At 43.1% G+C, this 14326-nt stretch overlaps 1 protein-coding gene across 3 annotated transcripts in view; it reads right to left on the minus strand.

Annotated features, from left to right (window-relative positions):
* The window catches only part of SLC36A4 (solute carrier family 36 member 4), a 77376-nt gene that overhangs the window by 38934 nt on the left and 24116 nt on the right, over positions 1 to 14326 (minus strand). For all 3 annotated transcript variants that reach the window (XM_058185851.1, XM_058185849.1, XM_058185850.1), the window contains exons 2-6: positions 14122 to 14236; positions 12612 to 12702; positions 10369 to 10457; positions 7435 to 7530; positions 3950 to 4034 (exon numbers count right to left, since the gene is read on the minus strand). In XM_058185851.1, the coding sequence (XP_058041834.1) occupies positions 3950 to 4034; positions 7435 to 7530; positions 10369 to 10457; positions 12612 to 12702; positions 14122 to 14236 (476 nt within the window). The remainder of the gene's footprint in view (positions 1 to 3949; positions 4035 to 7434; positions 7531 to 10368; positions 10458 to 12611; positions 12703 to 14121; positions 14237 to 14326) is intronic.

A 14326-nucleotide genomic window follows, 5' to 3' on the forward strand; every position in this document is an offset into this window, starting at 1 on the left:
GCTCGGTGGGGGAGGTAATGTGACTGGGTAGGCGTGGCCAACTTTTTTTTTTTCTTTTAAAATCATTTTTTCTACAACCTCTTCGGCGAAAGAGGTTGTCAAAAATGCTTTTAAAAGGCTCCTCTGACGATCCCAGCTGAGTTGCCTGATTGTCAGAGGCTTTTGTTTTATAAGCATTTTTTTTTTATGCCTTTAAAAGAAAGAAAAAGCTTCTGACGAACAGGCAACTCAGCTGGGATCGTCAAAGCCTTTTAAATCGTCAAAGCCTTTTAAAAGTCCACAAAGTCCACAATAAATAAAATAAATAAATAAATAGATAGATAGATAGATAGATAGATAGATAGATAGATAGATAGATAGATAGATAGATAGATAGATAAATAAATGCTTTTAAAGGGCTCTGACAATTCCAGCTGAGCCACGCGATCATCAGAGGCCTTTTTTTTAAGTTTTAAAAGCATTTTTTCAGCTGAAGAAAAAATGCTTTTAAAAGTAAAAAAAAAAAACCTCTGATGATCACGCGGCTCAGCTGGGCATGGGGGGGAGTAAAGATTTTTTGCTACCGGTTCTTCAAACTACCCGCCGCCATCGCTACCGGATCAGGTGCGAACGAAGAGCATTTCACCCCTGATCTGAGCCGCAGAGCTGCCATGGAAACAGCGAAAGGCCCGGCCCGCAGTGCCTCTGCCAGCAAAAATGGAGCTTGGGAGAGCCATGCATGGTCCACCAGGGCTCCATTTTAGCCTGTGACAGCCTCCTGCAAGCTCCATTTTTGCTGGCAGAGCACTCGGGCCACCACAGGCGCCCCCCGACAGAAGTGACATCAAGCTGGCCACCCCTGCCCTGGCCACGCCCACCTGGGCCTGTGAAATCAAACACAACCCTGAATTGGCTCTCAATGAAATCGAGTTTGACACTCCTGCTTTATGCTACTTTATCACTTTTTTTTTTACTAGCATGTTAAAATAGGACTCAAGATAAAAAGAGTAAAAGAATCAAACCGTCGGCATTAATAGCAAAACTGACCATCTCTCAGTGATCAGGCCAACCCTAGAGACTGGAGGCCCCACATGAAAGAAAATCAAGAAAAGGTTGAATGAATCTTCCAATGTAATTAAAACAAGAATATGTGTAGTGTGTAAAACAAGAATTAGTGTAATGTGTGAAACATGGACTATGCTAATCTAACCAGTTTACTGTTTTATTGGCCTGTTATGTGTGAACAAAGTAAACCTGCTTTTCTCAGCTTGTCACCCTCCAAGAAAACATAAATCTGGAAACTGCTGTAGCAAGATATGTGAAGGGAAACATGACAAAATCATGAAGGAGTGCCAAACAGTTTTACAGAGGAATTATTGAGTCTGTCATCTGCACCTCTATAACTGGTTTGGTTCTGCAACCCAACAAGACAGACACAGACTTCAGAGGATAATTAGAATAGAATAGAATAGAATAGAATTTTTATTGGCCAAGTGTGATTGGACACACAAGGAATTTGTCTTGGTGCATATGCTCTCAGTGTACATAAAAGAAAAGATACGTTCATCAAGGTACAACATTTACAACACAATTGATGATCAATATATCAATATAAATCATAAGGATTGCCAGCAACAAGTTATAGTCATACAGTCATAAGTGGAAAGAGATTGGTGATGGGAACTATGAAACGATTAATAGTAGTGCAGATTCAGTAAATAGTCTGACAGTGTTGAGGTATTTAGAACAATTAATTGTAGAAAAAACAATTACTATCAACCTGCCTTCCATTGAGGACCTGTATACAGCACGAGTCAAAAAGAGGGCTGTGAAAATATTTACAGACCCCTCACATCCTGGACATAAACTGTTTCAACTCCTACCCTCAAAATGACTCTATAGAGCACTGCACACCAGAACAACTAGACACAAGAACAGTTTTTTCCCGAAAAAAGTCATCACTCTGCTAAACAAATAATTCCCTCAACTCTGTCAAACTAGTTACTAACTCTGCATTTCTATTAATCTTCTCATTGTTCCTATCAACCATCTCCTCCCACTTATGACTGTATGACTGTAATCTTGTTGCTGGTATCCTTAAGACTTATATTGACTGTTTCCCTATGACTATCATTAAGGGTTGTACCTTATGATTCTTGACGAACATATCATTTCTTTTATGTACTCTGAGAGCATATACACCTAAAACAAATTCCTTGTGTGTCCAATCACACTTGGCCAATAAAAAATTCTATTCTATTCTATTCTATTCTATTCTATTCTATTCTATTCTATTCTATTCTAACAGCACGAAAGGATCACTGCAAAGAACGCAAGCTTTCTTGGTTCTGAGTAAGAGCTACGAATATTAATATAAAAGAGATTGCTCATGATCAATAATTGGCTATCCTGACTAATTTTCTTTCATACTGGTACATGTGATTTTTTTGCAGGGTGAAGATGCAGTTTTTACAAGAAAATAGAATTACAACCAGCAGCTGAAAGAATAGAATCCCTTGGGCTCCCCCTACTGTTGAAAATGAGTATCTAGATCGGGTCCCCAATCCAATTTAAATTTTTAGTGAAGCAAGTGGGAAAATTTTCATGTTTCAAGATCACACCGGTAACGCTTGGCAGCAAAACACTCCAGTTTTGATGCAGCCACATTTGATCTCTGGGTTTTTTGCAAAATTCAGTTTGGGTATTTATGTGTACAATTTAGAGGCCACGTGACTTTCAATGACTCTGGCCGGCTTATATTCATGTTTATTTTATGTTTACATTTATTTATTCGTATCTCACCTTTATTATTGTTTAGAAATAACTCAAGGCATCGAACATCGATAGATACAGATTAACAGAGTTGGAAGGGACCTTGTAGGTCATCTAGTCCAACCCCACCCACCCACCCAAGCAAGCAGACCCTACACCATTTTTGACAGAAAATCCAGTCCAATCTTTTCTTGAAAGCTTCCAGTAATGAAACTCTCACAACTTCTGAAGGCAACTTCTGCTCCATTGGTTGATGGTTCTCACTGTCAGAAAATTTATCCTTATTTCTAGATTGACTCTCTCCTTCTTCAGTTTCCATCCATTGTTCCTTGTCTGGCCTTCAGGTGCTTCGGGGAATAGCTTGACCCCCGTCTCTCTGTGTCAGCCCCTCAAATATTGAAAGATGCTATCATGTCTCCCCCGGTCCTTCTCTTCACTAGACTTATCCAACACAGCTTTACAAATGAAAGCCAGCAACCAAAAATGTAGAATTGGAAGAGGGGTGGTATTCACTTACCTTCGCTACCGGTTCACAAATGTGAGCACCTTCTGCGCATGTGCAGAGCGTTAGAAACAGGACTAGGGGTGACATGATAGCAGTGTTCCAATATCTCAGGGGCTGCCACAAAGAAGAGGGAGTCAAGCTATTCTCCAAAGCACCTGAGGGCAGGACAAGAAGCAATGGGTGGAAACTAATCAAGGAGAGAAGCAACCTAGAACTAAGGAGAAATTTCCTGATGGTTAGAACAATTAATCGGTGGAACAACTTGTCTCCAGAAGTTGTGAATGCTCCAACACTGGAAATTTTTAAGAAAATGTTGGATAACCGTTTGTCTGAAATGGTGTAGGGTTTCCTGCCCAGACAGACCTCCAAGACCCCTTCCAATTCTGTTATTCTATTCTATTCTATTCTATTCTAATCTATTCTATTCTATTCTATTCTATTCTATTCTATTCCATTCCATTCCATTCCATTCCATTCCATTCCATTCCATTTCCATCCCATTCTATTAACTAAGTGAACCAATTATAACCATCTTTTAGAAATTCGGGCTACTCCTTTCTAGGAAAGCAAGAAGCTTTTGAAGAGCAGTCAAGGACATTTAGAGGAGAACGCAGTATGAAGAAAAAAACCCAGATGAGCTGCACAGAGTGGCAAGAACATAACACACATCCAAACAATATTTGTGGTACTTACTTGTTTCATATTTTCAGCTAAGAACACAAAATAAACGCTACAAAAGCCCAACTGGGTAACCACAAGGAAGAAGTCAACGACATATCTAGGAAACATAATGAGAGGAAAAATAAGTTTTTAAGTTAGTTGTGGCCTTGGCAATGCAGTAAAACAACGATCATGACAATACATCAAATTCATCAGAAGAAGGGCTACATGGAAAAGATGTGCTTACTAATTTGTTTCAATGGCATCTACTGGTTTAAATCTTCGGTGGATTTGTTAATACTCTTTTTTAGATGGCCTCGTTTCACCCTGCCTTGGATTAGCAGACTCATGCAGGCTATTCTAACCAAATTGTATTTTGAAGGCGGTATTTTAATTGGCATTTTGTTTCTCTGCTGCTAAAGACACTGGATTGTTTTCAGAACATTTCTAGCCTGTTTATTCCTTTATGTAGAAGGAATGCCATTGCTTTTTTCTCAGAGTTTGGATATAACCTACGAGATAAAAAAAAGAGGAATATGGGAGTACATAATTGTATTTTCCAATTATATGCTCTTCAAAAATTAGATTACAGATTAACAGAGTTGGAAGGGACCTTGTAGGTCATCTAGTCCAACCCTCCTACCCGAGCAGACCCTACACCATTTTTGACAGATGGCAGTCCAGTCTCTTCTTGAAAGTCTCAAGTGATGAAGGTCTTACAACTTCTGAAAGCAAGCTGTCCCATTGGTTGATTGTTCTCACGGAAAATTTCTCATTTCTGGGTTGAATCTCTCCTTGTTCAGTTTCCATCCATTATTCAGGTGCCTTGCAAAATAGCTCTCTGTGGCAGCCCCTCAAATATTGGAAGATTGCAATCATGTCTCCCCTAATCCTTCTCTTCACTAGACTAGCCATGCCCTGTTCCAGCAACCATTCATCATATGTTTTAACTTCCAGTCCCCTAATCAACTTTGTTGCTCTTCTCTGCACTCTTTCTAGTCTCAATATTTCTTTACATAGACTGGTGACCAAAACTGAATTCAATATTCTAGGTGCAGTCTTACTAAGACTTTACAGAGTGGTATTAATACCTCACTTGATCCTGATTGTATCCCTCTGTTAATGCAACTTAGAATTGCATTGGCTTTTTTGGCTGCCGCCGCACACTGTTGGCTCATGTTTAATTGGTTGTCCATCATAATTTCACTCGGGTGGACAGAGCCAAAGCTTTGCAGGGTTGAGATGATTTAAGTAGCAAAATAGATTTTCATTCTTGGCAAAATTCTTGGGAGGTGCAATGGGGCAATGGGATGCTGAACATGGCTTGTGGGTTTCCAACTCCATGCTAAGCCATCATGCATATCATCAACTTAATTTTGGCTCGCTGTGATATGTAATTTTTGATTTGTGAACTATGAGTACACAAGTACCCCTGGAAGGAGAAATTATTAGAAAAATTTTAGACTGTGCAGAAATGAACAGATTAACTTTGATGATTAAAGAAAAAAAGGATTCAGAATATTTTAAGACATGGGATAAATTTTACCGTTGGTTAGAAGAAAGGTACAGATAAGCAATGGATAATTATGTAAGAAAATGATAATAATGTATTTGTGGAAAAATGGTAATAGTTTAAATTGAAATGAAGAAAGAAGAAACAATAAAATGATGGAGCCAGGAAGAAAACACCGAGATGTCACACGGAAGGAATTGCTGATGTTTTAAATGTATGTTTGTCTATAAAATAAGTTTTTTTTTAAAAAGAAGAAGTGGCGAGATTCATGCTTCTTTAATCCACAACTTTAAACAACAAGCCAGGATTAAACTAAGCCAAATAATGTCTGGTCTTCCCTTTCCCTCACATTCCAAAGATACACCATGTGTCGTGTCCCACTCCTCCGCTGACAGCCAGGTCAGGGAAGTCCGTATCAAGCGTGCCTCTGCAGCTCTGCCAAAGTCCTATCAGAGTTCTCAAGGAAGGCAGGCAGGAGACCAGGAAGTGACTTCAGCAATCCAAGTTAGACTTTGCCTGACTCAGAGAATGCCAGAAAGCAGATCCTTTATATAGGCCATGGGGTGTGGCTCCATGACTCAGCACTTATCCAGGCCTGCCCCTTCCTTCCTTTTGTTGACGTCGCCTCTCTACTCTCCGGAAAGCCTCCAGCTGTTGGTAATCTGAGCTCATGACTGGCTTCACATTCTTCAGGCTCACCTGCTGTGGGGGAGGGGTTTAGTTGCTCTGTTTGCCTGGGCATGGTGCCAGGACGGGGCTGAAGGCACGTCAGGCCCTTCATCTTGCTCAGCCTGTCCAGGCATGGTGCCAGGGCTGGGGGCTTTAGGCATGCCAGGACATTCTTCCGAACTGTCAGCGTCCGGCAGGAGATAAGAGGGGCCCGGCTGCGGCAGGGGGAGCAGGCAAGACACAACACCATGTGATGATTAAGGCAGATTAAATACATCTAACTGGCAATGTTTCTAAGAGTCACGTCACTTCTGCTGATACTTAAATTTTGAATTCATAACTTACAGATTGGGTTTAGATACAGACATAGGCCCTACCTGGCTCAATAAATCTATTCAGGCACTACACGACCAGAAAATACCAACTGTTGTCAGGGGGCATTTTGTGTTTTCTATCTCTACCCTCAAGGGCTGCAGAGAGGTTGTTTGGTAACACAGAAAAGCTACAGAACAGGGGTAGAGAAAGGTCTAACTTCCCAACATGACAATGTCCAGTTGTATAAGAACTGCAGCCCTTGGGCTTCCTAAGAGGGAAACATAGATCATTCTGATTATAGCAACGTAACAGGGATTTTCCTTTTCAGACAGAGACTGGGGGGATTTTTCTGGCCAGATCAGGGGTGAAATGCTCTCGGTTTGGACTGGATCGCACGATCTGGTAGCAATGGTGGTGTGTGGTTCGGAGAACTGGTAGCATAAATCCCTGCCCCCCTTCCATACCCAGCTGAGCCGTGTGATCATCAGAGGGTGTTTTTTTTTAACTTTTAAAAGCATTTTTTCTTCGGCCGAAAAAATGCTTTTAAAAGTTAAAAAAACCTCGATAATCGCTGACTCAACTGAGATAAATCAGAAACCTTTTAAAGCTCGGCTGAGGTAGAAAAAATGCTTTTAAAAGGCTCTGACGATCCCAGCTGAGTTGCCTGATCGCCAGAGGCTTTTTTTTCTTTTAAAGGCAAAAAAAATGCTTTTAAAAGAAAAAAAAGCTTCTGACAACCAGGCAACTCCGCTGGGATCGTCAGAGCCTTTTAAAAGCATTTTTTTACAACCTCTTCAGCCAAAGAGGTTGTAGAAAAAATGCTTTTAAAAGTTAAAAAAAAGTTGGCCACGCCCACATTACCCCCTGCCACCAAGCCACACCCACAGAACCAGTGTTAACAAATTTTACATTTCACCCCTGGGCCAGACCCACCATTCCGCTCTATTATTGGGGAACCCGAAGGCTGCGTGAATTTTTAATGCATTAAAAATAACCAAGTCCATGCAAAAACAGTCCTTACCTTCCCCAAGATGATCGTTTCTGTAACAAGTGAAAGGGACACGTTTCCATGGCGTGGCTAACAGTGTCGCTGTACCCTAAGAAAGGTATTTTCAATCTGTCAAGAACAAGGAAAGTAATTATTTCTCTTCCAATTGAAAAAAAGAAAAAGAAAAGAAAGATCAAGTTGTTTGTGAGCTGCTGCAATTTTTCAGAGACTCTGAGTAGCTCACAGGACTGATTTAAAAAGATTAAAAACAGAAATGTAATAAGAGAGACAAGTCTGGCTACTCGGGAGTAAATGGTAACAAGGGGGAGGGGCATCACTGGGAAAGTCTCCAAACAGAGCATTCCCCAGCAAGACCCCTCCCCAACCTTATTCAAGGCAAAGCAGACAGTCTCAGAAATAGGTTGCAGATAGCCGTCTAGGGCTGCCCCCTTGTTTACCAAGTTTCAGTATTCCAGATGTAAAGTTACAAGATTATGAGTAAAGTCCCTTGATCCAAGGGTGTCTGGTACTGGCACACAAGATGAAATTACACAAAGGGTCTCTTGGCTGTGACTTCCCATCTGCTGTTTTGTAGGAGCCTTAAGTGGGCCAGGAGGGCCTCCAGGTTGCAAGTTGGCTCTACCTGGTGAAGAACTATGCCACCCAGAATGATAATTGCTCCCTCTTTGAGGGAGATGGACAATTCAAATATAGGATAGGATAGGATAGGGAGGGAGGGAGGGAGACAGATAGAGGGAGGTGGGGAAATCTATCATCTAGATACATATTTTAAATATTCATTTCCCTCAAAAAGGGATATATTATTATTATTATTATTATTATTATTATTATTATTATTATTATTATTATTATTATTATTATTCTATATAGAGATAGGTAGGTAGGTAGGTAGGTAGATAGATAGATAGATAGATAGATAGATAGATAGATAGATAGATAGATAGATAGATAGATAGATAGATAGATAGATAGATGATAGATAGATAGATAGATAGATAGATAGATAGATAGATAGATAGATAGATAGATAGATAGATAGATAGATAGATAGAGATAGGTGATATATATGGGGGGGAGGGAGGGACAGAAAGACGGACAGATGGATGGATGGATGGATGGACATAGGTGATACAGAGAGAGAGAGATGGATGGATGGATGGATGGATGAATGGATGGATAGAGAGGTGATAGATAGATAGATAGATAGATAGATAGATAGATAGATAGATAGATAGATAGATAGATAGATAGATAGATGGATAGATGGATGGATAAGGGATAGGTGATATAGATAGATAGATACAGTGGTGGGATTCAAGTAATTTAACAACCGGTTCTCTGCCCTAATGATTTCTTCCAACAACCAGTTTGCCAAACTGTTCAGACAGTTAACAACCAGTTTTCCCGAAGTGGTGCAAACTGGCTGAATCCCACCACTGGATAGATAGATAGATAGATAGATAGATAGATAGATAGATAGATAGATAGATGGATGGATGGATGGATGGATGGATGGATGGATGGATGGATGGATGGATGGATGGATGGATGGATGGATGGATGGATGGATGGATGGATGGATGGATGGATGGATAATCTATTGATAGATTATCTATCTCTCTATCTCTCTCTCTATCTATCTATCTATCTATCTATCTATCTATCTCTGGGCTCATCTAGCTTCTGAATCCATAATTACTTGGTAGAGTTCAGCCTAAGGCCGTTTCTCCCCTTCCAGATCTCCATGCAGTGGATGGAGTTATATAAACAGGTATCATTAGCATATTGAGGATACCTCACCCTAGGCTGCCAGATGACCCCTTCCAGTCCATTAAGAGAAAGAGAGTCGTGGAAGATGGACAAAGTTAAGCCATTATTAAAGTGCTCAAGAAAAAGATAGCATCCTCCCAAGAATAAACGTAGTTTGATAGGAAAAAAAAAAAGAAGTCCAGAAAAACATTAAAGGGTGTAACACCCAAATTTACCAAGGTAATCAAACACACGGTGACCAGGAATTGCATGCAAGTGAAGAAACTGGAGGGAAGGGAACAGCCTGCTTGGTTTCTGTATGAGCAAATCCCAGAGGGAAAAAATGTTTCCTCTCCTACAGCCAGCACAGAAATATGGCGGGCACCCTGACTCCATTATTAATCCACATGGTACAGAGCAAAGCAATACAATATAAAACAAAACTCACTTAGGCATAAAAGACACACCTAGTCTTAAACAAACCTATTTTATTATAACAGTCCAGATTAATTCCAAAACAAAGTCCTTCGGAAAAAGTCCTTCGGCCTTATCACAAACCTTTATCTGCTTTGGCACCCTGCCCAAAGACTTTTCTTGGCAAAGCCCCGCAAAGTTCAGAAACATGAGACACTGACTCAAAACAGATGTAGCAACGTTGCTTTCCTACAAAGAGCCAAAGGGCCATTGCTGCTCTTTTAAGCTTTATGGGAAGGGCCAATCATCCCCTGGCCTTACTCCTGAGTCGTCCTTTTTGCTTTAGCTGCTCTTGCCTTCTGGCAGCTCTTCTCATGTGTGCACTAGGAACAGGCTCCTCCTGTTCCTCTGCCTCTCTGCTGTCCGCCTCTGGAGGCTCCGGAGTCTGCGCATCACTCCCAGATGACCCTGGCCCCATCTCTGCCTCCGAGGCAGAATCCTCGTCCGGGCCTTCGCCTGACTCCAGGACTGGCCCATTGTCCTCCCCAGCCTTCTCACTGTCCGACTCCACTGCTAGCTCCACAGGCTGCTGGCGGAGCACAACACAAACCCACAAATCTAACCTGCTAATAGGTTTGTGGGTTTTTTTTTTCATAGTGGCTGCAAAGAAAGGGTCTATCCCTAAACTTGATGTCCTACATAGAAATATAGGCTGATAATATTTGGCGGGTTGATTTTCAGGGCAGAAGCGACATCGACAAAATAAGACAGCTACATACTAACCTGACAGATAGATACTGGCTGCATCGTACCAAAATGTGCATGCAGTGAACTGATATAATTCCAATGAAAAGAAGACTGATTGGTCCAAGCTGCATGGGAGAAGGAGCAAAGATTAGCAACCAGTTTACAAAGAGTAACGTGCCTCCCCTTTCTGCAGTGATGAGCAGAAAACAGACCAGGGTCTCCTGGAAGATTTGTCAAGTATTAGAAAGAATATCCATCTCTGCTAGGCTCCTAAAAATACAAAACCTTTGGATTTATATATGTAAATGTTTGCATGTTGTTCCAATTCAGGATGGGAATTTTTTTTTTAATTTTAATTTATATCCCGCCCTTCTCCGAAGACTCAGGGCGGCTTACACTGTGTTAAGCAATAGTCTTCATCCATTTGTATATTATATACAAAGTCAACTTTTATTGCCCCCAACAATCTGGGTCCTCATTTTACCTACCTTATAAAGGATGGAAGGCTGAGTCAACCTTGGGCCTGGTGGGACTTGAACTTGCAGTAATTGCAAGCAGCTGTGTTAATAACAGACAGACTTAGTCTGCTGAGCCACCAGAGGCCCTGGTGGCTCAGAATAAGTAAACTATAAATAAGTAAACTGTAAATCTTGTCCCCAATTCCACCTTTGTATTGCTGAATGACTGTAACATTTGATGTGTTTTGCAATTTTAGTGCCAAATACATTCAAGAAAACAAGTTTCAAGTTTCAAGCTTGGTCGCTCTGTGGCATCTCAAATGACAGTGAAGCCTTGATTCTGGACCTCCATATAAAGGACTTTGCACACAACAGGGATTTGTGTCATTTGCATCAGAGGTGGGTTTTACGTATTTTTACCACTGATTCGTCCCACGCGTACGGGCCTTCCGCACATGCGCCTGGCCTCAAAAACGTGGCTAAATAGGACGGTGTAATGCTGGGGTGGGTGCATGGGCAAGCCCAACTGCAGTCGCCATTACCGGTTCGTCCGAACCGGTCTGAACTAGCTGAATACTACCACTGATTTACATGTTAGCTTTTCGCAATAGCATTTAGACTTAAATATTGTCCCATAGTCCTTTTCAGCAGGGGTCTCCGACCTTGGTCCCTTTAAGACTTGTGGACTTTAACTCCCAGAGGAACTCTGGGAGTTGAAGTCCACAAGTCTTAAAGGGACCAAGGTTAGAGACCCCTGCTTTTCAGCACTCTCTGAGTGGTTTACAATATCAGCAGATTACCCATTAACAATCTGGATCCTCATTTTACCGACCTCAGAAGGATGGAAGGCTGAGTCAACCTTGAGCCGGTCAGGATCGAACTCTACACTGTGGGCAGAATTAGCTTGCAACACAGGTAGCCCTCAACTTACAAATCACCATTGGGTGTGGGTCAGTGGTGGGTTTCAAAAAATGTTACTAGCGGTTCTGTGGCCGTGGCTTGGTAGGTGTGGCAAGGGAAGGATACTGAAAATTCTCCATTTCCTACCAATCAGCTGGGACCTGGGAGGCAGAGAATAGATGTGGGCGGGGCCAGTCAGAATTTTTACTGCCAGTTCTCTGAACTACTCAAAATTTCCGCTACCGGTTCTCCAGAATTGGTCAGAACCTGCTGAAACCCACCTCTCGTGTGGGTAGGTGATATGGTGACAATGAGAATCTTTAGAGGGCTCAACTTAGAATTTTAATTGATTTGGATTACAATCTGCATTCTGTTTCCACCATCCAGAGTTTCACTGATTAGGAAGGCAGCCTTATGAATAAATATTTACTGAATAAATAAGTATCATTTTCCCATAATGATCTACTCCCAAAGAAATAAATAAAATCATATTCTGATTTCATATAATGGCCAGATTCATAGAATATAGAAAGATCCTGGCCGGGTTCTCACAATATAGCAATAGCCCTTAGACTTATATACCACTTCACAGTGTTTTACAGCCCTCTCTAACCGGTTTACAAAGTCGGCCTATTGCCCCCAACAATCTGGCTCCTCATTTTACCCACCTCGGAAGGATGGAAGGCTGAGGAGACCTTGGGCCAGTGAGAATCGAACCGGCAAATTGCGGGCAGCCGGCAGTCAGCAGAAGTAGCCTGCAGCACTGCATTTTAACCACTGCGCCACCGCGGCTCTTAATATACTGAATCTCCCACCATTCTCCTCATGTGTTATGCGAACCCGACCATTTTCTGGCAGGCCTCAACAGCCAACTCTCGACAGCTTATTGCCCTCCGTAGCTGGGATCTGACTAAAACTTACCAGAATGCCTGCATTTTTTATTGCAAGAGGAAGGCTCAGAAGACCTGTCCCAATGTTTCCTTTGAGGATGTGAGTGAGCGTTTGAACAAATCTGAAAATGTAAAGAAAAACACAAAATATCAGGGGTGTGTGTGTGAATCATCTAGTCCAGGGTCTCCAACCTTGGCAACTTTAAGCCAGGAGGACTTCAGCTCCCAGAATTCCCCAGCCAGCTTTGTTGGCTGAGGAATTCTGGGAGCTGAAGCCCGCCTGGCTTAAAGTTGTCAAGGTTGGAGACCCCTGATCTAGTCCAGTGATGGTGAACCTTTTTTCCCCTCGGGTGCCAAAAGCGTGCGGGCGTGACAGCGCACACACGCGTGCCAACACCCATAACGCAATGCCCCCCCACAGGCCCCACCCCAGTGCACTCTAACCCTAACCCGCCCCCCGCGCATGAGTGCATGACCCCCGTTCTGGTGCTAGCAGACCTCCCTGAAGCCTCCTGGAACCAAAAACGGGCTGTGGTGGGGCATGGGGCACCCCCTCTCCCACAACGGGGTGTCCCAGGAGGCTTCAGGAAGGCCTGCTAGCACCAGAACAGGGGGTGGGGGGGCGCCTCACCCCACCACCACCACTCTCCATTTTGGTGCTAGCAGGCTTCACTGAAGCCGCCTGGAACCAAAAATGGGGACGTGGGGAGGTGCTGCACCACCCACCCCATGCGCATGTGTGCGTGATTCCCCAACCCCTGCACATGCATGCGCAACCCCTCCCTACACCCCCCCCGTGCGTGTCTCCCGGCGGAGAGCCAAAAAACAGCTCGCCGGCAGGAGGCGCGCGGGCATGCAGAGTGGAGCTGATCTGGATCTCGGCTCGCGTGCCCACCAAGATGGCTCCACATGCCACCTGTGGCACACGTGCCATAGGTTCGCCATCACGGATCTAGTCTTATAGAAGTCTTGTGTCGTGTCCCACTCCTCCGCTGACGGCCGGGTCAGGGAAATCCGAATCAGGCTTGCCTCTGCAGCTCTGCCCAAAGTCCTAGCAAAGTCCTCAGAGCAGGCAGGAGACCAGTAAGTGACTTCAGCAAGATAAGTTCGACTTTGCCTGACTCAGAGACTGCCAGAAAGCAGATCCTTTATATAGGCCATGGGGTGTGGCTCCATGACTCAGCACTCATTAAGGCCTGCCCCTCCCTTCCTTCTGTTGCCTCCACCTATCCAATCTTCTGATGCGAGGGTCACTCCAATCAGCTGTTGGGAATAAACCCTCCTCAGGCTCACATGCTGTGGAGGAGGGGGAGGGGTCTAGCTGCTCCGTTTGCCTGGGCATGGAGTCAGGGCTGGGGCCGGGAGGTGCTCCTTCTTCTGCAGTTTGTCTGGGCATGGAGCCAGGACTGGGGCCGGGAGGCATACATTCCTCCGTGTTCGGGAGCAGATAAGAAGGCCCCGGCTGCTCTGAGGGCGGGCAAGACACAACATCTTGAAAGGGCCGAAAGGTTATTGTAAATACATGGGAACGGAGTACGTACGTAATGCCCTCCTGATCAAGCTGATATTTCTTCTCTGCCGGCAGTAAATCCGCTTCATTCTCATATTCATCATCTGAACTCTGGTCTTCTATTAAAGGCTTCATTACTTCCAGGTCTACTTTAAAACAAAACGTTTTGTGTTACTGAATATAGTAGCTAAGAATATCTTCCGATCACCATCCATTTTCTTATTAGAACATTAATA

The sequence above is a fragment of the Ahaetulla prasina genome, chromosome 5 (genome assembly GCF_028640845.1).
Source record: "Ahaetulla prasina isolate Xishuangbanna chromosome 5, ASM2864084v1, whole genome shotgun sequence".
In the NCBI taxonomy this organism is placed as follows: Eukaryota; Metazoa; Chordata; class Lepidosauria; order Squamata; family Colubridae; genus Ahaetulla; species Ahaetulla prasina.